The 18,000-nt window shown below is 40.3% G+C and overlaps 1 protein-coding gene across 1 annotated transcript; it reads left to right on the top strand.

Annotated features, from left to right (window-relative positions):
* The first annotated feature begins 47 nt into the window (after positions 1-47).
* On the top strand, positions 48-8,407 carry ncbp2 (nuclear cap binding protein subunit 2). The gene is made up of 5 exons (XM_061683547.1): positions 48-207; positions 705-791; positions 2,387-2,481; positions 2,598-2,736; positions 8,039-8,407. Exons 1-5 carry the CDS (start codon positions 133-135, stop codon positions 8,120-8,122), a joined length of 480 nt encoding a protein of 159 aa, XP_061539531.1. The 5' UTR covers positions 48-132; the 3' UTR covers positions 8,123-8,407.
* Positions 8,408-18,000: the final 9,593 nt, after the last annotated feature.

The following is an 18,000-nucleotide window of genomic DNA, read 5'->3' as shown; positions in this document are numbered from 1 at the left end:
AACTGAGAATTGAGAGTTGTTGCACACGGACCTGTTTAAGGGACGGACTAGTCACAAATCGAAAAACTCCATAATTGTGCTGCTGCGACGCCTACTAAAGAAAAAGTCATCTCGCTTGTCTGGTTATTCACAATGTCTGTGAAATTGAATGCTTTAAATAGCGATTCGTACACCGATATCGGTGCATACAGAGACCAACATTTTAAGGTAAGACACAACGCTAAATAGCCGACATGTTTACGTTTCGGGTTGACGTCTCGCTCACTAATTAATGTAAGCAAATTGTGGCGTGTAGCTGAAATTGACAACGAAGGAATGTTCCAGAACATTTGTGTTCCTTGAAGACATACATTTGTTTCGACCCAGTTATTGAATGCAGCGATTTTCTTATTGTACCGTTTGTCACTTAATGGAAGTAATGGTTAACTTGGGCCAAGATTCTAATTTGATGAGGGATCGCTTTTGTTTTAGCCTAATGGAAGGGTTCATAATTAGATTTGGACTAAATTCACAAATATAAAAAAATAAAAAAAATCTAAATCTAAGTAAGAATAGACACTTCAATTGATAACTGTAAATGCTAAAATGATTAAATGAGAACTTTGGTGTAATATTGTTTAAAACATCACCGCATGTCATAGTCCCCAGTTATCTATTTGGTAACATTTGCTGATCTTTGTGTGAATATTTTATTGTGTTTCCAGGGTAAGTGTCATATACAAGAGAAGCTGCTGAAGGCAAGCCACACTTTGTATGTGGGGAACCTTTCCTTCTACACCACAGAAGAGCAGGTAGTTAGACACTGCACTATATATATATGTACAGTCCCCTCCAAAATTATTGGAATGGCAAGGTCACTGCCTTTGTTTTTGTTGTATACTGAAGACATTTGTGTTTCAGATCAAAAGAGGAATATGGTATTTATTCATGGTATTTACATCTAGATGTGTTGAGCAACTCAAGACACTTTTTGTTTGGACACACCCACTTTTAAAGTGAGCAAAAGTATTGGAACATGTGACTGATGGGTGTTTCTAGTTGCTCAGGTGTTGCCTTTTAGATTGGTTAAACATTAGACGGTGCTTGTTTTTGGCTGTGGGTTTCACCTGTGAAAACTGCACTTACTGTTGAGCAAACATGAAGATCAGAGAGCTGTCTATGGATGAAAAGCAGACCATTTTGATGCTGAGAGAAGAGGGAAAATCGATCAGAGCATTGGGCATCGCCACAGCAACAATTTGGAATGTCCTGAATAAGAGAAACTACCACAAGATGCAAACCACTCATCAGCAAAAAGAATCGGGAGGCCAGATTAGAGTTAACAAAGAAGTACAGAGATGAGCCACAAAAGTTTTGGAACAGTTTTATGGACTGATGAGACCAAGATTAACTCATTCACTGCTAGCACTCCCAGTTAACATGGATATTTGCCTCCTAAAGCCATCAATGGCGTTGATTAACCTCTACCAAAGTGACGGGAAGGCCAAAGTACGGAGAAAGGATCTGCTTATGATCCAAAACACAAAAGGTCATCTGTGAAGCATGGTGGTGGTAATGTCATGGCTTGGGCTTGCATAGCTGCTTCTGGAACGGGCTCACTAGTCTTTATTGTTGCTGTAACTCATGATGGTAGCGGCAAAATGAATTGTGACGTCTACAATATCATTTTGTCTGGCACTTGACAGAAAAATGCATCCAAACTAATCGGGAGAAGCTTCATCATGAAAAAAGACAATGACCCAAAACACACTGCCAACACAACTAAGGACTTCATCAGGGCGGAAAAGTGGAAGGTCTTAGACTGGCCAAGCCGATCACTGGACCTTAACCCAATAGAGCATACATTGTACCTCCTGATGAGGAGACTGAAGGGAGAAACCCCCAGAAACAAACAAGAACTGAATGAGGCTGCAGTCAAGGCCTGGGAAAGCATTTCAAATGAAGAATGCAACAGTCTGGTTAAGTCGATGGGTCACAGGCTTGATGTAGTTATTGCAAGTAAGGGTTATGCCACCAAATACCAAATGTTATTCACTTTAAGTTAATTTAATAATGTCTGTTCCAATACTTTTGCTGCCTTGAAAAGTGGGTGGCTTCAAACAAAAGGTGCTCTGTCCTCAGTTGTTTAACACATCTCGATGTAAATACCATGAAATAAAAGCTAGAATTCTGAACGTTTGTCTTATATTAATCTTTTGATCTGAAACCCAAATGTCTCCAGTATTCAACAAAAACAAATGAATTGACCTTGTCATTTGAATACTTTTGGAGGGGACTGTATGTTCAGAAATGATTAATTGGTGCTGTTACAAGAGAACATGGTACATGTTCCATCTTTCCAAGTAGCGAGTGAAAATATTTTACGTGTCTGTTCTCTTCTGAGCAGGTTCACGAGCTCTTTTCTAAGAGTGGAGATGTAAAGCGCATCATCATTGGTCTGGATAAAGTCAAGAAGACAGCCTGCGGCTTCTGCTTTGTCGAGTATCCTTTATCCCTGTTCGGTTTAATCACATGCCCAGACAGAGCTAGCTGAAATATGGTCACTCTCACAGAATGCCCAAAGAGTATGCAACAGAACTTAACCCTAGCTTGTGTAGATACTATACAAGGGCAGATGCAGAACATGCAATGCGCTTCATAAATGGAACACGTCTTGATGATCGCATGATCAGGACAGACTGGGACACTGGCTTTAAGGAGGGAAGACAATATGGTCGTGGCAAGTCTGGAGGACAAGTAAGTCACTTGGCACTCTCAGTACGTCTACCAGTATGGTGCTCTCTGTAGGGGTTTATGCTAAAAATGTATGAGCTGCTAGACATTTGTCTGTAAGGCCATTTCTCAAACCAAAAAGAGTTTTACTGTTTGAATTTAGGAAAAATGTAAATACAGTAGAACCTCGATGAAACAGACCCTGATATAACGGATATCGAATAGAATGCACCGCCGGGACTAAACAATCTGTCCAAATTTAGTTTCCATTTGTCACTTAAGCTGCCGTTGACAAAAGTCTGTTGGTTCCAGAATTGGCTGCTGTTGTTTACTGGCATTGTGGCGCAATGCAGGCAGAGAATGGGACTGAAGAATTTCCGGGTCACATATATACAATATGTCTAGATCCAATTTCAAAAGACGTGCCTTCCGCGCCAACGTGGCAGCCATGTTGAATGTGGGGCATTGACGTGGCGTCCTTGTCATGATGGTTATATTTGTTGTGCATAGAACGCTCTGCAGAGAGCGAGCGGCATGGCTTGCGGTGTTAACTTTGAGGAATACAAAACGCAAGTCTGTGAAGTCTGGACCATACTATTTTTGGTGGAGTAACAGTTTTTTTTGTCAAGCCGTTCGCCTTTGGCAACAGATTTGGAACAAGGAAACCACAAAAGTCCTCGCAGCTCATGAAAGCGACTCCCCTATGATGAGTACTATAAGTCAACATTGTCACCATTTTCAAGCTTTTTAAACATTTATTTACAATAACTTTGGACTATACTCTGCATCTTAGGCCATGACAAACCTAAAAAACAATTTTGTACTGTACAGTAATATGAGTGCATAAGGCCTAAAAAACAGCTTCCCCTTGTAGACTGTCCCTTGCCCTCTTCCTGACTGTCCTATGTGCCTGTTCTCCTTGGCTCTTTGTTGCTCCTCCTCCTGTTTCTATGTCATAGCAGACTCAGGACTGTGGAGAACGTTGCGGGGTTGTGGCATGTGTGTCATGAAAATTTTTCAAACAAGGATCTGGAAACTTGCCTGTCTTTGCAGGACGCGGCATTGCGCTCACACACGCACAAGTGTTCTACTTCCTCGAGACTTGTTGCAGAGTGCACTACTCTTGGCCGGCGGAGAAAATTGATAATCTAATGCTCAGGTATCAATAGGTAGATAGATACGATGTGCCCCTTTTGAGCTGCGTGCCTCCGGGGACGCTAAGGTCAAAGTGATCAGCGCATTCCATGTTTGTGGATGGCAAGATACCGCAAAGAAATAGGATATGAGCACATTGTGCTGAATACGGTTGCGCACAATGGTGTACAATCACAACAAGGGAACTGGGAATAAGCTTTCACAGGTAAAGTCAAATTTGTGACTTTAAAAATAAAAAAGCTGTATTGATAGCTCACTCTTTGGCGTTGAAAATAAAAGTAAACCTCATTAAATAGTGCAGCAAGAAATCCCCTGTAAAACATTGCTCTACAGTTACTCTCGATAGTCATTTTTAACACTTTCAAAAAATATTTTTAAATTAGAACATTAAAAAAAAAAAAAAAAATCATAGGAGGAGGGAATGCTTTACAATCTGTATTCACAGACAATGGACAGCACATATAGACCCTTTCCAAAAAATTGGAATATCATGGAAAAGTTTATTTCCATAATTCCATTCAAAAAGTTAAACTTTCATTGATTATAGATTCAGGGCCCACAATTTAAACAATCTCAAGTATTTATTTGTTTATTTTTACATAATTTGGGCTTCCAGCTCATAAAACCCACAAAATCAGGAATTCCAAAAATTAGAATACTGTGACGAAATCACCATTCTCAGTTTTTGTAGTAAAAGAAATTTAGGGTCACCTGAAAGCAATCAAAATATGGTACTTTCAAAACAATATGTTAATCTTCAATAGTTGATTGGGAATCTCTTTGTTTTAATCACTTCCTCGATGCGCCGTGTCATTGAGGCAATCAGCCTGTGGCATTGCCTGGGAGTTATGGGAGCCCAGATTTCCTTGATGCTTGCTTCTTTGTTTTTGGGTCTGGTGCCCTTCATTTTCCTCTTGATAATACGACATAGATTCTCAATGGGGTTTAGATCTGGCGAGTTGGCTGGCCAGTCAAGCACTGTGATGGCTTCCAACAGATCCTCAGCAGAAAGAATCATGAAGTCCTCTGAAGCTTTCTGGTAGACTGTTGCAGTGAACTTGGATTTAAGAAAGCAAAGTTTACCAACACCTCCACTGGACATTGTACCCCAAATCATGACTGACTGTGGATATTTCACACTGGACCTCAAGCAGCTTGGGTTCTGTTCTTCACCCGTCTTCCTCCAAAACTTTGGACCTTGATTCCCGAATGAAAGGCCTACTTTCATCGGAAAAGAGGACCTCGGACCACTGGCCAAGAGTCCATTCCTTCTTCTCCTCGGCCCAGTTGAGACGCTTCCTACGTTGGCTCAGACTCAGAAGCGGCTTGACCTGAGGAAGCCGACAGTTGTAGCCCATCTCCCGGATGCGTCCGAATGTGGTGGTTTTTGAAGCTGTGACTCCCACCTCATTCCACTCTTTCTGGATTTCTGCTCATTTTTTTTAAAATCTTCTCCTTTTGATAATCCGCTGAAGCCCACGGTCATCTCTTTTGCTGGTCCATCTTCTCCTGCCACATTTTGTCCTTCCATTGATATGCTTGGACACAGAACTCTGAACAGCCAGCCTTCTTAGCCATGAACCTTTGTGACTTACCCATCCTATGGAGGGCATCAATGATGGTCTTCAGGCCAGTTGTCAAGTCTGCAGTCTTCCCCAAATTGAACCCAACTGAGACAATTGAACAAAACTGAAACATTTTAATGACACCTGGGGAAACCTGTGCAGGTGCTTTGACTTTAGTAGATGATTAGTGTGTAACACTTTTATGGCCTACAAGATTTGGGCTGATTTCTTCACAGTATTCTAATTTTGGGAATTCCTGATTTCGTGGGTTTTATGAGCTGAAAGCCCAAATGATGTAAAAATATACAAATAAATACTTGAAATTGTTTAAATTGTGGGCCCTGAATCTATAATCTGTGAAAGTTAAACTTTTTGAATGGAACTATGGAAATAAATCAACTTTTCCATGGTATTCCAATTTCTTTGGAAAGGGTCTGAAATTTACGCAGAACATCCACTTTACAACTAGTGATAGAATGAATTGTGCCGAGGCTTCAGAGCAGGCGAAACCTTTTCAAACCTTTTCATCCGAGGGCTGCAAACAGAAAAATCTAAATATGCAAGGGCCACTTTGACATTGTTTGACTTTATGAAACAAACAATCCATCAAGCAGTGATATGTTGTCATTATATTGAGAAACTGCTCCAAGACAACTTTCTGTTAATGGTGATAAGGCAGATAGTTTAGTAATCATTTTCCATGATTTTGGGGTGGCCCGCAGCCCTGTATCCCGCTAAAAAGGATCCGCCTCTGCCCTGATCAGATTTCCATAATCCAAACCAAAACATTTCACAATCTGTAATAAACGGACAATTTTTAAAGCAGTGTTTACTTGAGGATCATATTACATCATTAATGTGATATGTTCCCAAATCAGATCTTGACTCCAAGCAGAAAAAAAAAAAATCTTCTCAAACTGACACACAGGGCATTATAAAGAGAATTTTAATGTCATTTTACTTTTGTAATTTGTATTACTTATTTTTTTTGCACATCTAGAAAAACTATATAAAACCATTTTATTACTATTTGTAGTAGTGTTGCTACCCACACACACACACACACACACACAACTTTTATACACACACCGGATAATGTTGCGGGCTGTGTCAAATGTTATTTTTTTTTAATATGCAACGGGGCACTAAAAAATCGACACTCTCACTCTTTCCAGAAGTGGTTTGTGTGTTGTTACGATGAATGAACAGACTTTTATATACAGCGTGATGGATCCCCATACATTTTGCATGTCAGTGGTCGTGTTGGAGCTTAGCCAATTTCCCGTGACAAAAGATAATTTGTTTATTCATTCAGTGTGCTTTAAGAAAATAACTTTCCAATATATGGCAACATTTTAAAAAGATCTCTTTAAATAAATAATCAGTTGGAGCCAGGGATTAACTCTTTTAAAAAATATTTTTAAATTGGAACAATTTGGAAGTCCAGGCATCATAGAATGGATCATGATTACTGGGAAAGTTTAATTTTATTTTAGACCTCTTCATCATTCACACTCTTGAAAATAAAAATATTTTATAATGACATTACATAATGTCAATCCAGTAAAACCCCAGAGGTTGAACACATTCCGTTCTGGAACATGGATTTTGAAAAAAAAAAATGTTCATGTGTTTGTGTGAAAATAATCTGTTCCATGTTCAAACTGTAGCCACTATAAAACCACAGCAACAGGTCAATTTTAAGCGTCATCCTAGTGTAATACGTTAACCAACTTCTAATATTAAAATGGAAAACCAAAAAAGTCTCAGTGCTGTCAGTGTAATGCAAACGTGAGTTGTCACATTTGTGCCTCACGAATGTCACTTTAAGCTTTTTTTAATTGAATCACAAGTGTGAAACAAAGTTCATTAGTGGAAAACATAAGTTTGATTGTAAGTGACAATGTACATAGTTTGTAGCTAAAGTGTTATGTTCTTAACTGCCTTTTATGAAGCTGGTCCTTATTTTCGAGTAAGCTTTTTCGGCCCACAATAAACTTAATAACTTGCAAAGATATTTGTTTTTTCTAAATAGTAATCCTCCATCCATCACAGGGGTCACGTTCCAGACCACCCCTGCAATAATTCCATCCATCCATTTTCCGTACCGCTCACTATGGTCACAGGCGAGCTGGAACCTATCCCAGCTGACTTTGGGCAAGAGGTGGGGTACTCCCTGCAGTGGTCACCAGCCACTCGCAGCCCTTGAATAAGTGAAATCCGCAATTAGAAATACCCCATTTAAATACACCATACGCATTTTGTATAACATTTATTGCACTTAATTTTTTTCAAGGTCTTAAAACACACTTTGAAAACAATACAAGTACTTTAAACATTGAGAGAGAGCAAAAGCAATACAATAAAACAAATATTGTACAAACAGTATAAAATAAGACGGTAACTAATCCACAAAAAAATCTGCGATATAGCGGGACTGTGAAGCGTCAAACGCAGTATAGGTAGGGATTACTGTACGTGCATTTATTCTGATTGCAACATTTAACATATGATGTGCAATAAAGTTGCCCAAAATGAGAAAATTGAATGAACCAGAAGTGTTTTCTTAAGTTTAAGTGATTCTTTCGGGATGTTTCTCTGTTTAGGTCAGGGATGAGTACAGGCAGGACTACGACCCAGCCAGAGGCGGTTATGGAAAGTTGGCTCAGCAGCACAGAGGGCCACAGTAGCTTTTAAACAGTTCGTCTTGATGTTCCATGGATCAATTCCCCCCCCCCAACACTGCCATCATAAGTAAGTCACCACCTTGAAAGAACCAAAATGTTCATTATTTCTGATGCAGAAACCAAGAGTTGGCGTGTTAATGAGACCGTGTCAGCCTCATGATACAGTATTTGTCTGCTGCAGGAGGAACAGAAAGCAAGCATGCTATTGCATTTTTTTCTCCCCAACAATTTACCGGAATGAAAACGTCCCACATTGTGTGTACATTTTCTTTTTTTTTTTTTTTTTAAATAAAGCTATACCTTTCTACCTCTGCCAATGCGCTTTCATTGATTGTGTGTGTTTGGTTGTTCGGCCATAGAAATAACTACAATCAAATGAGAGAAGCACATTATAATGAAGTCTGGTGGAGAAGCCATGATGTCTTAACAAAACATTTAATTCATTTCTGTCTCTGGTGGTGTCAATAAAAATGAGCAGTTTTCATCGCCTGCCACTGTGGGGGACCTAGGTTCAAGACCCCAACTGGACCATTTGTCAACATCCCCCGGATTCACGCCTGTGATGTCCTAGAGCAAGACACTGATACCCCAAAATGCTCCCCAGGCGGTTCAGCTGCGCCCTGCTCCAGTGTGTTCCACTAACATGTGTATGAGTTCACTGTGAAGGGTTAATTGCAGAGAACAAATGACGTGTGCATGCATGCATGCATGCATGCATGCATGTTCATGTTTTGGAGGGGACTGTAAGTGGTATGCATTGTTATTTCCAAATGTGTTCAGTTATCTCTCGTGTACGAGCTTCCTATGTATTTTCTGAACATATACACAAGAGGGCGCAAGCTGACTGAAACAGTCTCATACTCGATGGTTTGAAGTCCAGTAACATGATGAAATCTCCACTGCCATTGGTATGAATTTAAAAACAAAGGACTTTGGGTATTATAGAGATTTTGAAGCTCCACATCATTTCCTCTCCTCGATCTCTACAATTACCACATTTCATTATCACCGATGCTCACAGCTCTTCCTCGTACTCAATGACCATTTAATTAAAATAACTCATCTTCTGATTTATTTTAATCAGTTATATGCTTGTGAGGGTGTACAGAGAGGGAAATTAAATGTATTCAGTTTGGCCTTATTTTACATTAGTTTTATCTTTAAATTCAACAGGGATTAAATTGCCATGCTACACCAATCCACTGTCTTAGAAGGCCTAGAGGGAAGTTCACGTATTATACTTTTGCTCAACTTTCAGGTTTGCAAAAGTTAAATCAATTGACATTTTGGATGCAAAGTCCAGAAGGGATTGATGGCCCAATGTGCGGGGAAAAGATACCTCAGTCAGAAAGCGATTACTTTGGCTGCCTGACATTTCCTACTAAGAGATGATGCAGTTTGATAGCACCTGCTTTAGCTCAGGAAAGCACCGTGGTCATTAAAGTCACAAAAAACAAGAACTGTTTTTTTGTTTTGTTTCCCCTTACAAACGTGGAGTGTACTTTTAATTGTGCTCCTTGAGGCTTTGACCGTCACTCGGAAGTCGTTATCATGCCACCGTATTAGAGGATCACAGTTGTCTTAGATGCACATCGAGGAGGCACCACAGAGGAGCTATAATCGTGGAACTGATATATTTTTATAAAGATGTAATGCCTGCATATCTACAGAAACAAAAAGGGTTTTGTGAGATCTAGACAAGTGTAGCCTGGGAGAAGGAACAGAACAGAATTTACTGTGTATTCGCAAACCTAAGTTATTTGTCTGGGCTCATTTGTGAAGGTTTAACTTCTGTTGTTTGCCTTATAAGGAGTGGAATTTTCCGGCACCTTCCACCCTACCCCCTCCTCAGAGTATAATCAGAATCAGAATCAGAATCATCTTTATTTGCCAAGTATGTCCAAAACACACAAGGAATTTGTCTCCGGTAGTTGGAGCCGCTCTAGTACAACAAACAGTCAATTTACAGAACACTTTGGGGACATAAAGACATTGACAAAAAACAATTGTGCAAAAAGATGCAGAGTCCTCTAGCACTTAGAGCAGTTCGAACGACTAATATTGCAATAGTCCGGTGCAATGACCATTGTGCAAAGGGCGCTGAGACTTCAAGGAGTGTATGCGGTTTAAAGTGACGAGTAGTGCGATCATCTGGGACAATGTCGGTTGTGCAAATGTTACAGATACTCCTCAATCAGTGTGCAAATGGAGCAGATGCTACTCTGGCATGAGTGGCCAGTATATGCAAATAGTGCAGCATGGCGAGACAACTACAGTGAGTGCACGAGTAATAAATAATTGGCCCCACAGAAATGTGACAACGAACTCAAGTCAAAAAATAGATCGCATCCCTTCGTTTAGGCACACATGGTTGCACCGCTCATGAAACTATCTCCAACGCGTTGTTACTTTTTGCTAATAAACCAAAGACAACTCCATTTGGTTCCATTCACATAAAAGAACAAAAAATTTGTTGGTATAAATACTTTTGGCTAATATTTTTACCTAACTTTAACAGAACTGCTTATTATTATTATTATTGTTTTGTATATTTTGCATTTATATTGGCGGCACGGTGGTGACTCGTTAGAGCGTCTGCCTCACAGTTCTGAGGACTGGGGTTCAATCCCTAGCCCCGCCCGTGACCCAAGTGAGGAGAAGCGGCTCAGAAAATGGATGGATGGATGGATGGATGGATGGATGGATGGATGGATGGATGGATATTTGTATTTTGTATATTGTATTGTATAACAGTGGCAAACCAAAATGGACAAAACCAGCTGTATTGTACATAGAGCAGCCTTCATTTTTTGGTATAATATGCACTAAATAGACATTTTACTAAGTCTTAGTCTGAGTTTTCTTTGTGCATTATTTAATTCTGAAATTACTAAATTGCATTGGTTCATGGTTACTATACAAGGCAAGTCTATAATTAATGTTATGTTCTCAAATGGATTTAGCCACATCAAGAAAGTGAATGTCCGCTAAAGAAAGTTGTGATGATTCTACAGATTTTGCAATCTTAACAATTTTTGTACAGAAAGCATTGTATTATTATTATTATTATTATTATTATTATTGGTCAAATAAGTTATTACGTTATTGGCTGATTATTACGTTATTGGCCCAGTAAAAGAAAAAAAATGCTAATGTTATACCTGAGCCAATAATGTAATATTAAAGGTCCCGTATTTTGCCAAACCAACTTTTTCTAGTATTTGGGATGTAATACTGGCTCTATGGAGCCTCAGTGAACATGTGAACAATGAATTAAAATTGTCCACGTATTCCTGAGTTCCAGATGTTTTTCTACCGAGAGAAATTCAATCAGGTTCCAATTTCTTGAGCTTATCTATGTCACTAGCGAAGTTCTCTGCTACCAAGCCAAGGCTGTCAACTTAACACGTGTGCTCTCACAAGTCTTCTACACTGAGGCAACCAATCAGAGGAAAGGGGGCTTAGCCAAATAGGGACAAAGCGGATACAAAACTGGGTCAAACAGAAGTAGCTGTCAGAGAGGCCTTCTCTGGATACTGGTGACCAAAAAAAGGTGTTCTTTGAAACGAAATTGACACTTTTATGCTAAGTCCAGGCAGCACAGTGGACAACTGGTTAGAGCGTCTGCCTCACAGTTCTGAGGACCGGTGTTCAATCCCCGGCCCCGCCTGTGTGGAGTTTGCATGTGATCCCCGTGCCTGCGTGGGTTTTCTCCGGGCACTCCGGTTTCCTCCCACATCCCAAAAACATGCATTAATTGGTGACTCTAAATTGCCTGTAGGCATGACTGTGAGTGCGGATGGTTGTTTGTTTCTATGTGCCCCGCGATTGGCTGGCAACCAGTTCAGGGTGTACCCCGCCTCCTGCCCGATGACAGCTGGGATAGGCTCCAGCACGCCTGCGACCCTAGTGAGGAGAAGCGGCTCAGAAAATGGATGGATGGATGATTTCACCACAAGTGGAATACTAATTTTCACGGTCATAGTAGTCAATAGTTTCTTTCATTAAGTCAGTGCCTGCATTTAGCCTGGTCTAAATGGGGCTTTGCTTGTTGAAATAGTGTGTAGTGATGCATCATATACCTGTGGCTTTGGAACAATGACGCATTTGATATGAGTGTTGTATGGGGCAGTAGTGCTACACCCTCTGAGGGAAGACAGGACAAGATAAGACAGGACCTGGACAGGAGAGGAAGCATGCAGGACAAGGGTCATGAACCCGGCTGTACAACTGAAGTGTGGTGGGAGGGGGACCAGAGTGTGAGTGAGGGGATACTGAAGCAATTTGCATATTCATGAGTTATTTGTCGCAATGAATGAGTGTCCCCAAACCCTGAGAAAAAGTACCAGGGGTGTGTGCCTGCGGACACGTGCAAGTGAATTGACAGTGCAAAGAGAGTGACAGAAGTGTCCTGTAATTGCTGTGCCTGCATCGTGGAGGCTGAGGACCCCACCCAATCAATCGAGAGGTGGGATCAGGCCCAGGAGTCCACCCGGGAACAGCTACATTTTATGAAATGAGTGGAATTTTATAGAATATTTAATGACGTTGACAAGGGATCTAGAGGGAAACACGAAAAGGGGGTCTAACTGAAGAAAGAAAATGAAACTAATAATGGTAAACAGAAGAAAAATAGGCATACGAAAAGATAAAAAGTTGAAAACACGAGGTAAATAGTTGAAAACATGAGCGTTTAATGCATCCAGTCCGGACGAGAGAGAGAGAGAACAATGTTGGGATTTTGTGTGAAGCTAGTCATTTCTCCAAAATTGAGTCGGCACTAAAATTGGACATTCTGGCAAACACTGGTGTGTTACTCACGAACGACGATCAGCTGGTAGATGGGGTAGTCTTGTCTCAGTCATCTCGGGAAGAGGAGGGAAGGGGTGGCGCGATTAGCCAACCAGGACACAAAGAGAGGATAAAACAAAAGAGAGCGAGGCTGGTAGTGGGGGAGTGTCGAAGAGGACCGAGGAACGGAGAAGACTTAAATCTCGTCTACCATTTTGACCCATAAAATGTGTTTAAAATCATATATTGATATAAAATACCCCCAACTTTGTACTCTTTACTCACAGGGTCAAGCATATAGAATGATAGAATCTTGGCAAATCAACTGCTTATGGTTTAAATCACATTTCATGCTGCTTGGAGTCAAATCAAGACAAACAGTTCTCAAAATCTCGCAGCTGCGGTTGTAAAGTTGACACAGTGACACAGACATCAAGGCATACATTTGGAATAATTCGGCAGAATTCGTAAAATATCAAAACAGAATGTTTTCTTTGGTTAAACATCAAATGCGAGTTCACGGTTCGGCTTTGCAGTTCCTCTCAACACCAGCAGCTGTCGCATTCTCCCGGCTGCTGCCAGTTCAAACGAAGAAAAGGACTCTTTGATGACTGTAAACCAAGATTTCGATGGGACCTGCTAATTACTTTAGGGTCCAGTAGACGTCTTCTTGTGGTCATCTCAGACCAGGGCTGCTTGGAAGAATGCAGTTTATCAAGCTGTGGGGGCGTCACTGTGACACCTCAGTTTGCGGTGAGCATGTCCGCTACAGGGGATAAAGTGTGTTTTATGCATTCAAATTCTGGGGGGCAGGCAAGGCGGAGAGGCAGGGCGCCTGGACCGAGCAACAGCACTGACATACTGAAACCCGGTCTGGCCCCCGCACTCTCCTGGCACCACACCAGCCCCCCAGGAAACCCTGAATATGTGTGTGTGCCCAGATGTAACTCACGAAAAAAATATTTACAGTGAGTTGTGTGAGTGTGTGCTAGGTGAGTGATTAAGAGGCATGGCTCCTGCAGGTCGGGCCCATCAGGCAGGACATTACCATTAATGCATGTGATCAGCCAACAACTTTACTTTTTACGTTGTGTATAATTTATTTTTATTTTTTTTAAATGCACTGCATTTTTGATGCATTTTTAAAAAAAATGCATTTTGGAAAGATTACAAAGAACATTTTCATGCAATAAAAAAAATAACCTAATGCCATTATCAATAGATGCACCATTAATGCATGTGATCAGCCAACAACTTTACTTTTTACGTTGTGTATAATTTCTTTTTTTCCAAAAAAAAATGCACTGCATTTTTGATGCATTAAAAAAAAAATGCATTTTGGAAAGATTACAAAGAACATTTTCATGCAATAAAAAAATAACTTAATGCCATTATCAATAGATGCACCAATTATACTACAATCACTATTGTTCATAACAGAACAACAAGAATTCTTATTCCTAAATTTAATGTTATCTTAAGGGAATCATCATCTTTTTCTTACATAGGTTGTGCTGTGAAAAATAATAAATTTTCACTTATTTGGTTTGGATTGAGTTTGTATGGTTGTCAGCGTAATCCTATCTTCAAGTATCTGAATCCAATTGGAAGTTCATGCATTCATTCAGCTTCCATTCCGCTTCTCCCCACTAGGGTCGCGTGCGTGCTGGAGCCTGTCCCAGCTATCTTCGGGAGAGAGATTGGGTACGCCCTGAACTGGTCGACCAGGACGACTGATCCGTGTAAACGAAAGAATTAATGGGGCCATGTATCGTGAGATTTTGAGTGAAAACCTCCTTCCATCAGTAAGGCCATTGAAGATGAAATGTGGCTGGGTCTTTTAGCATGACAATGATCCCAAACACACCACCCAGGCAACGAACGAGTGGCTTCGTAAGAAGCGTTTCAAGGTCCTGGAGTGGCCTAGCCAGGCTCCAGATCTCAACCCCATAGAAAATCTTTGGAGGGAGTCGAAAGTCTGTGTTGCCCAGCGACAGCCCCAAAACATCACTGATCTGGAGGAGATCTACATGGAGGAATGGGCCAAAATACCAGCAACAGTGTGTGAAAACCTTGTGAAGACTTACAGACAACATTTGACCTCTGTCATTGCCAACAAAGGTATATAACAAAGTATTGAGATTAACTTTTGTTATTGACCAAATACTTATTTTCCACCATAGTTTCCTCATAAATTATTAAAAAAAAAAAAAAAAATCAGACAATGTGATTTTCGCTCTCATTGGTGAGGTATACCTTTAATGTAAATTACAGGCCTCGCTCATCTTTTTAAGTAGGAAAACTTGCACAATTGGTGGATGCCTGAATATATTTGTGCCCCAATGTGTGTGTGTGTGTTATATGCTTAAGTTTAATTATATTCCCAGTGATTTTGGTTACTATAAAGAAAACCATGGAAAATGGCTAAAGATCAGCTCTTAAATTCAACGCTTATGAGCTACATATGTTGTCAATGTTAGATTTGTCAAAACAAATGTATCTTTTAGTTGTACCAGGCATGACAAATGAACAAAAAACCCGACCATGGTTGATCAGACCGTGGTATGTGTTCAGGTGGCATTCGCTTGCACCCATGGACCTTCTCTCCGCATCCAGAGCTATCTCGAGGCTTTCTGAGCTGGTTTGGTGATGTTCTTGATGGCTCTGCCCCTTGCTCCTCCTTTGATACCCAGTACGCTGAGGCCTCTGTGGAGTGACTGACCCACAAATCCTCTACAGCATACTTCGATGAGCACGCACTTCGCCTTCCAGCCCCGCTTTCGACACCTGATGACGAGATGTTCGTATTTGGTCCTCTTCCTTTAATGAGCGGAGCTCCCCCAAGCGGTCATCCCATGGCAGGGTCCAACATCGCCCGGGACCAAAACCCCCCTGTTTCGGGCCAACACCTATGTATAGACACCGGCCCACTCAGGCTCACCGAAAATGGCCCAAAACTGCATTTTCAGGCTTTTTATCACAGTATGCAAGTTTTTGCCAGCTGATGCCAAGCAAAGCTATGCAGCAAAGCTTCTGTACAAAAGCAGCAACCAGAATTTGCTTTAAATACGAAGTTACGCACAAATGTGTCTCAAATCCCTCCACTTGGCCTGACGGAGGGGATATATTTGATTGACAACTTTTATTAATTTCGGCCTACACAAAAGATTTAATGAAAGTGTACAAGTCTCTTGACGACTAGACGTGTCAATCATTCAATTGTTAAATGGAAAATGTTCAAACGGCGAAACATCTCCATACGTGATGTGTATTTGCATATTATAAGGCATTATAATCCATTTGTAATTTGTATACAATAGTAATATCACCAAAAGTAACAGAGGCATCAAGTATTTAAGACTGAGATGTTTTATCTTTTGCTTGTCTCTGCCAAATCGCATTAAATATGAACAATATATATAATATCATAATATTATATTGCAGAACATGTGTCTTACCGTTACTATATAAAGCACCGAAAGCAAACATGCTTGGCCACTATGGGTCCAGTTGTGTCACGTAATGTGGCTGCACGTAAGCTTTCAATAAGCTTCATGTGTCTTTCGGATGCCATAAAAGCTATAAGGATCCTTCGTTGACAATCTGTATGGACAGCCCGTAACCCAAGACGACACTACTATTTAGTAATTAACGGAAATAAGTGTGAATAACCTGATAACTCGTGGTCGGCTATTGACTTCCATAGGCTTTCTGCCAACCGAGACACCACGTGACCATTTGGTGACAACAAGGCGAACGCTCCCATTGACGGGTTAGCTAGGATTAGCATTTGGTCACAGGAGGGATTTACCTTCGAAAAACAAATATTCAAGCACAAGCGCCCTAGTAACACATACAGACAGGTAATATAACAACACTCACAGGCATACATTCTTTCTAATCTGTGAAAAACGAGTTCATTAACGTTATATCGTGACTCCCTTCTTCTACTCTTTTTTTGTTTACGGAAAATGAGTAGCTCCATTCATGCATCGCACCACACTGCCCCGAGGAGGCCAAGGCCCACACAGCAGGAACACCAGATACAGTCATTGACTGTCTAAAAAGACACCTGACTTTGACATGAAATCAGACTAAACCCTTCCTGTTTTAGGTCAATTAGGATTACCAAAATTATTTATATTTGCTCAATACCAGAATAATGAGAATATTTTTTTTAGACAACTATAGTAGACAATACAGTCATGGCTAAAAGCATTGGCACGTTTTTAGCCAAGAATGTATTTAGTTTTTTCTTAGTTTCTTACCCAATTACTATTAATTTAATATATTATTATCTTAACGGTTACGAATTTATTTTCTGGTTGTTCTTTTAAGTTATATTTAAAGTTGAGTTTTGGTAGTTGAATACATTTTTTTTTTGAAATAAATAATCGTGTTTATTAATCCTTTTCAATACCAAACAAAATGATCGTGATTAATATTTTTTTCCATAATCGCACAACCCTAGTGTCCCCTTGCCCCTTCAAACTGAGCAGGTGCGCAAGAGATGCGAAGCAAACTGAAACAAACATGTCCCATCATAAAGCCAATAGCGCTCACCATAAATAAATTGAAAATTTTACAGCTAATCCATATGATGGGTATCACCAGTGACTGATTGATCGTCAGATCTGACTCATGGACTGCCGGTACTGGAATCAGCAGCATAAAACACTGATTGGAGCACCCCTAATTATACATAGTGCGCACAACATCATGACACAAGATTGAAGAGCATTGTTGAACTGTAAATGCGTCCCCCCTTTCCAAAATCCCATCTGCGCCCCTGATTTCTTGTTCCATTTCTCGCTGTCACTCTACTGAGAAGTTAGGGAACGTTAACAAATCTGCAGATTATATTGGAGGGCAATAGCCCTAGGCAGTATCAAATGTATAAAGTGCAAATAAGAAGCTGCCTCATCACTGATGGTAATTTGAATTAATTTCCTATAATAGTTTTGGCTCCTTCAAGTGATGCACTCTGTAAACTATTATAACTAAAAATAACACTGAAGTACCATGGACATTTTAAAAATTCAGAAGGTACATAGTTGGGTTTTCATTTGCTTAGTTAGTATAGTATGTTG

This window comes from Phycodurus eques, chromosome 8, assembly GCF_024500275.1.
Source record: "Phycodurus eques isolate BA_2022a chromosome 8, UOR_Pequ_1.1, whole genome shotgun sequence".
Taxonomy (NCBI): domain Eukaryota; kingdom Metazoa; phylum Chordata; class Actinopteri; order Syngnathiformes; family Syngnathidae; genus Phycodurus; species Phycodurus eques.
The sequence above is the reverse complement of the archived record's forward strand: the minus strand, read 5'-3'. Positions and strand labels throughout refer to the sequence as shown.

Coding starts and splice junctions, on each gene's coding strand:
- ncbp2 (XM_061683547.1), top strand. CDS start 133: ATGTCTGTGAAATTGAATGCTTTAAATAGCGATTCGTACACCGATATC. Junction 208..704: donor ACAGAGACCAACATTTTAAG/GTAAGACACAAC, acceptor TTGTGTTTCCAG/GGTAAGTGTCATATACAAGA. Junction 2,482..2,597: donor TGCGGCTTCTGCTTTGTCGA/GTATCCTTTATC, acceptor TAGCTTGTGTAG/ATACTATACAAGGGCAGATG.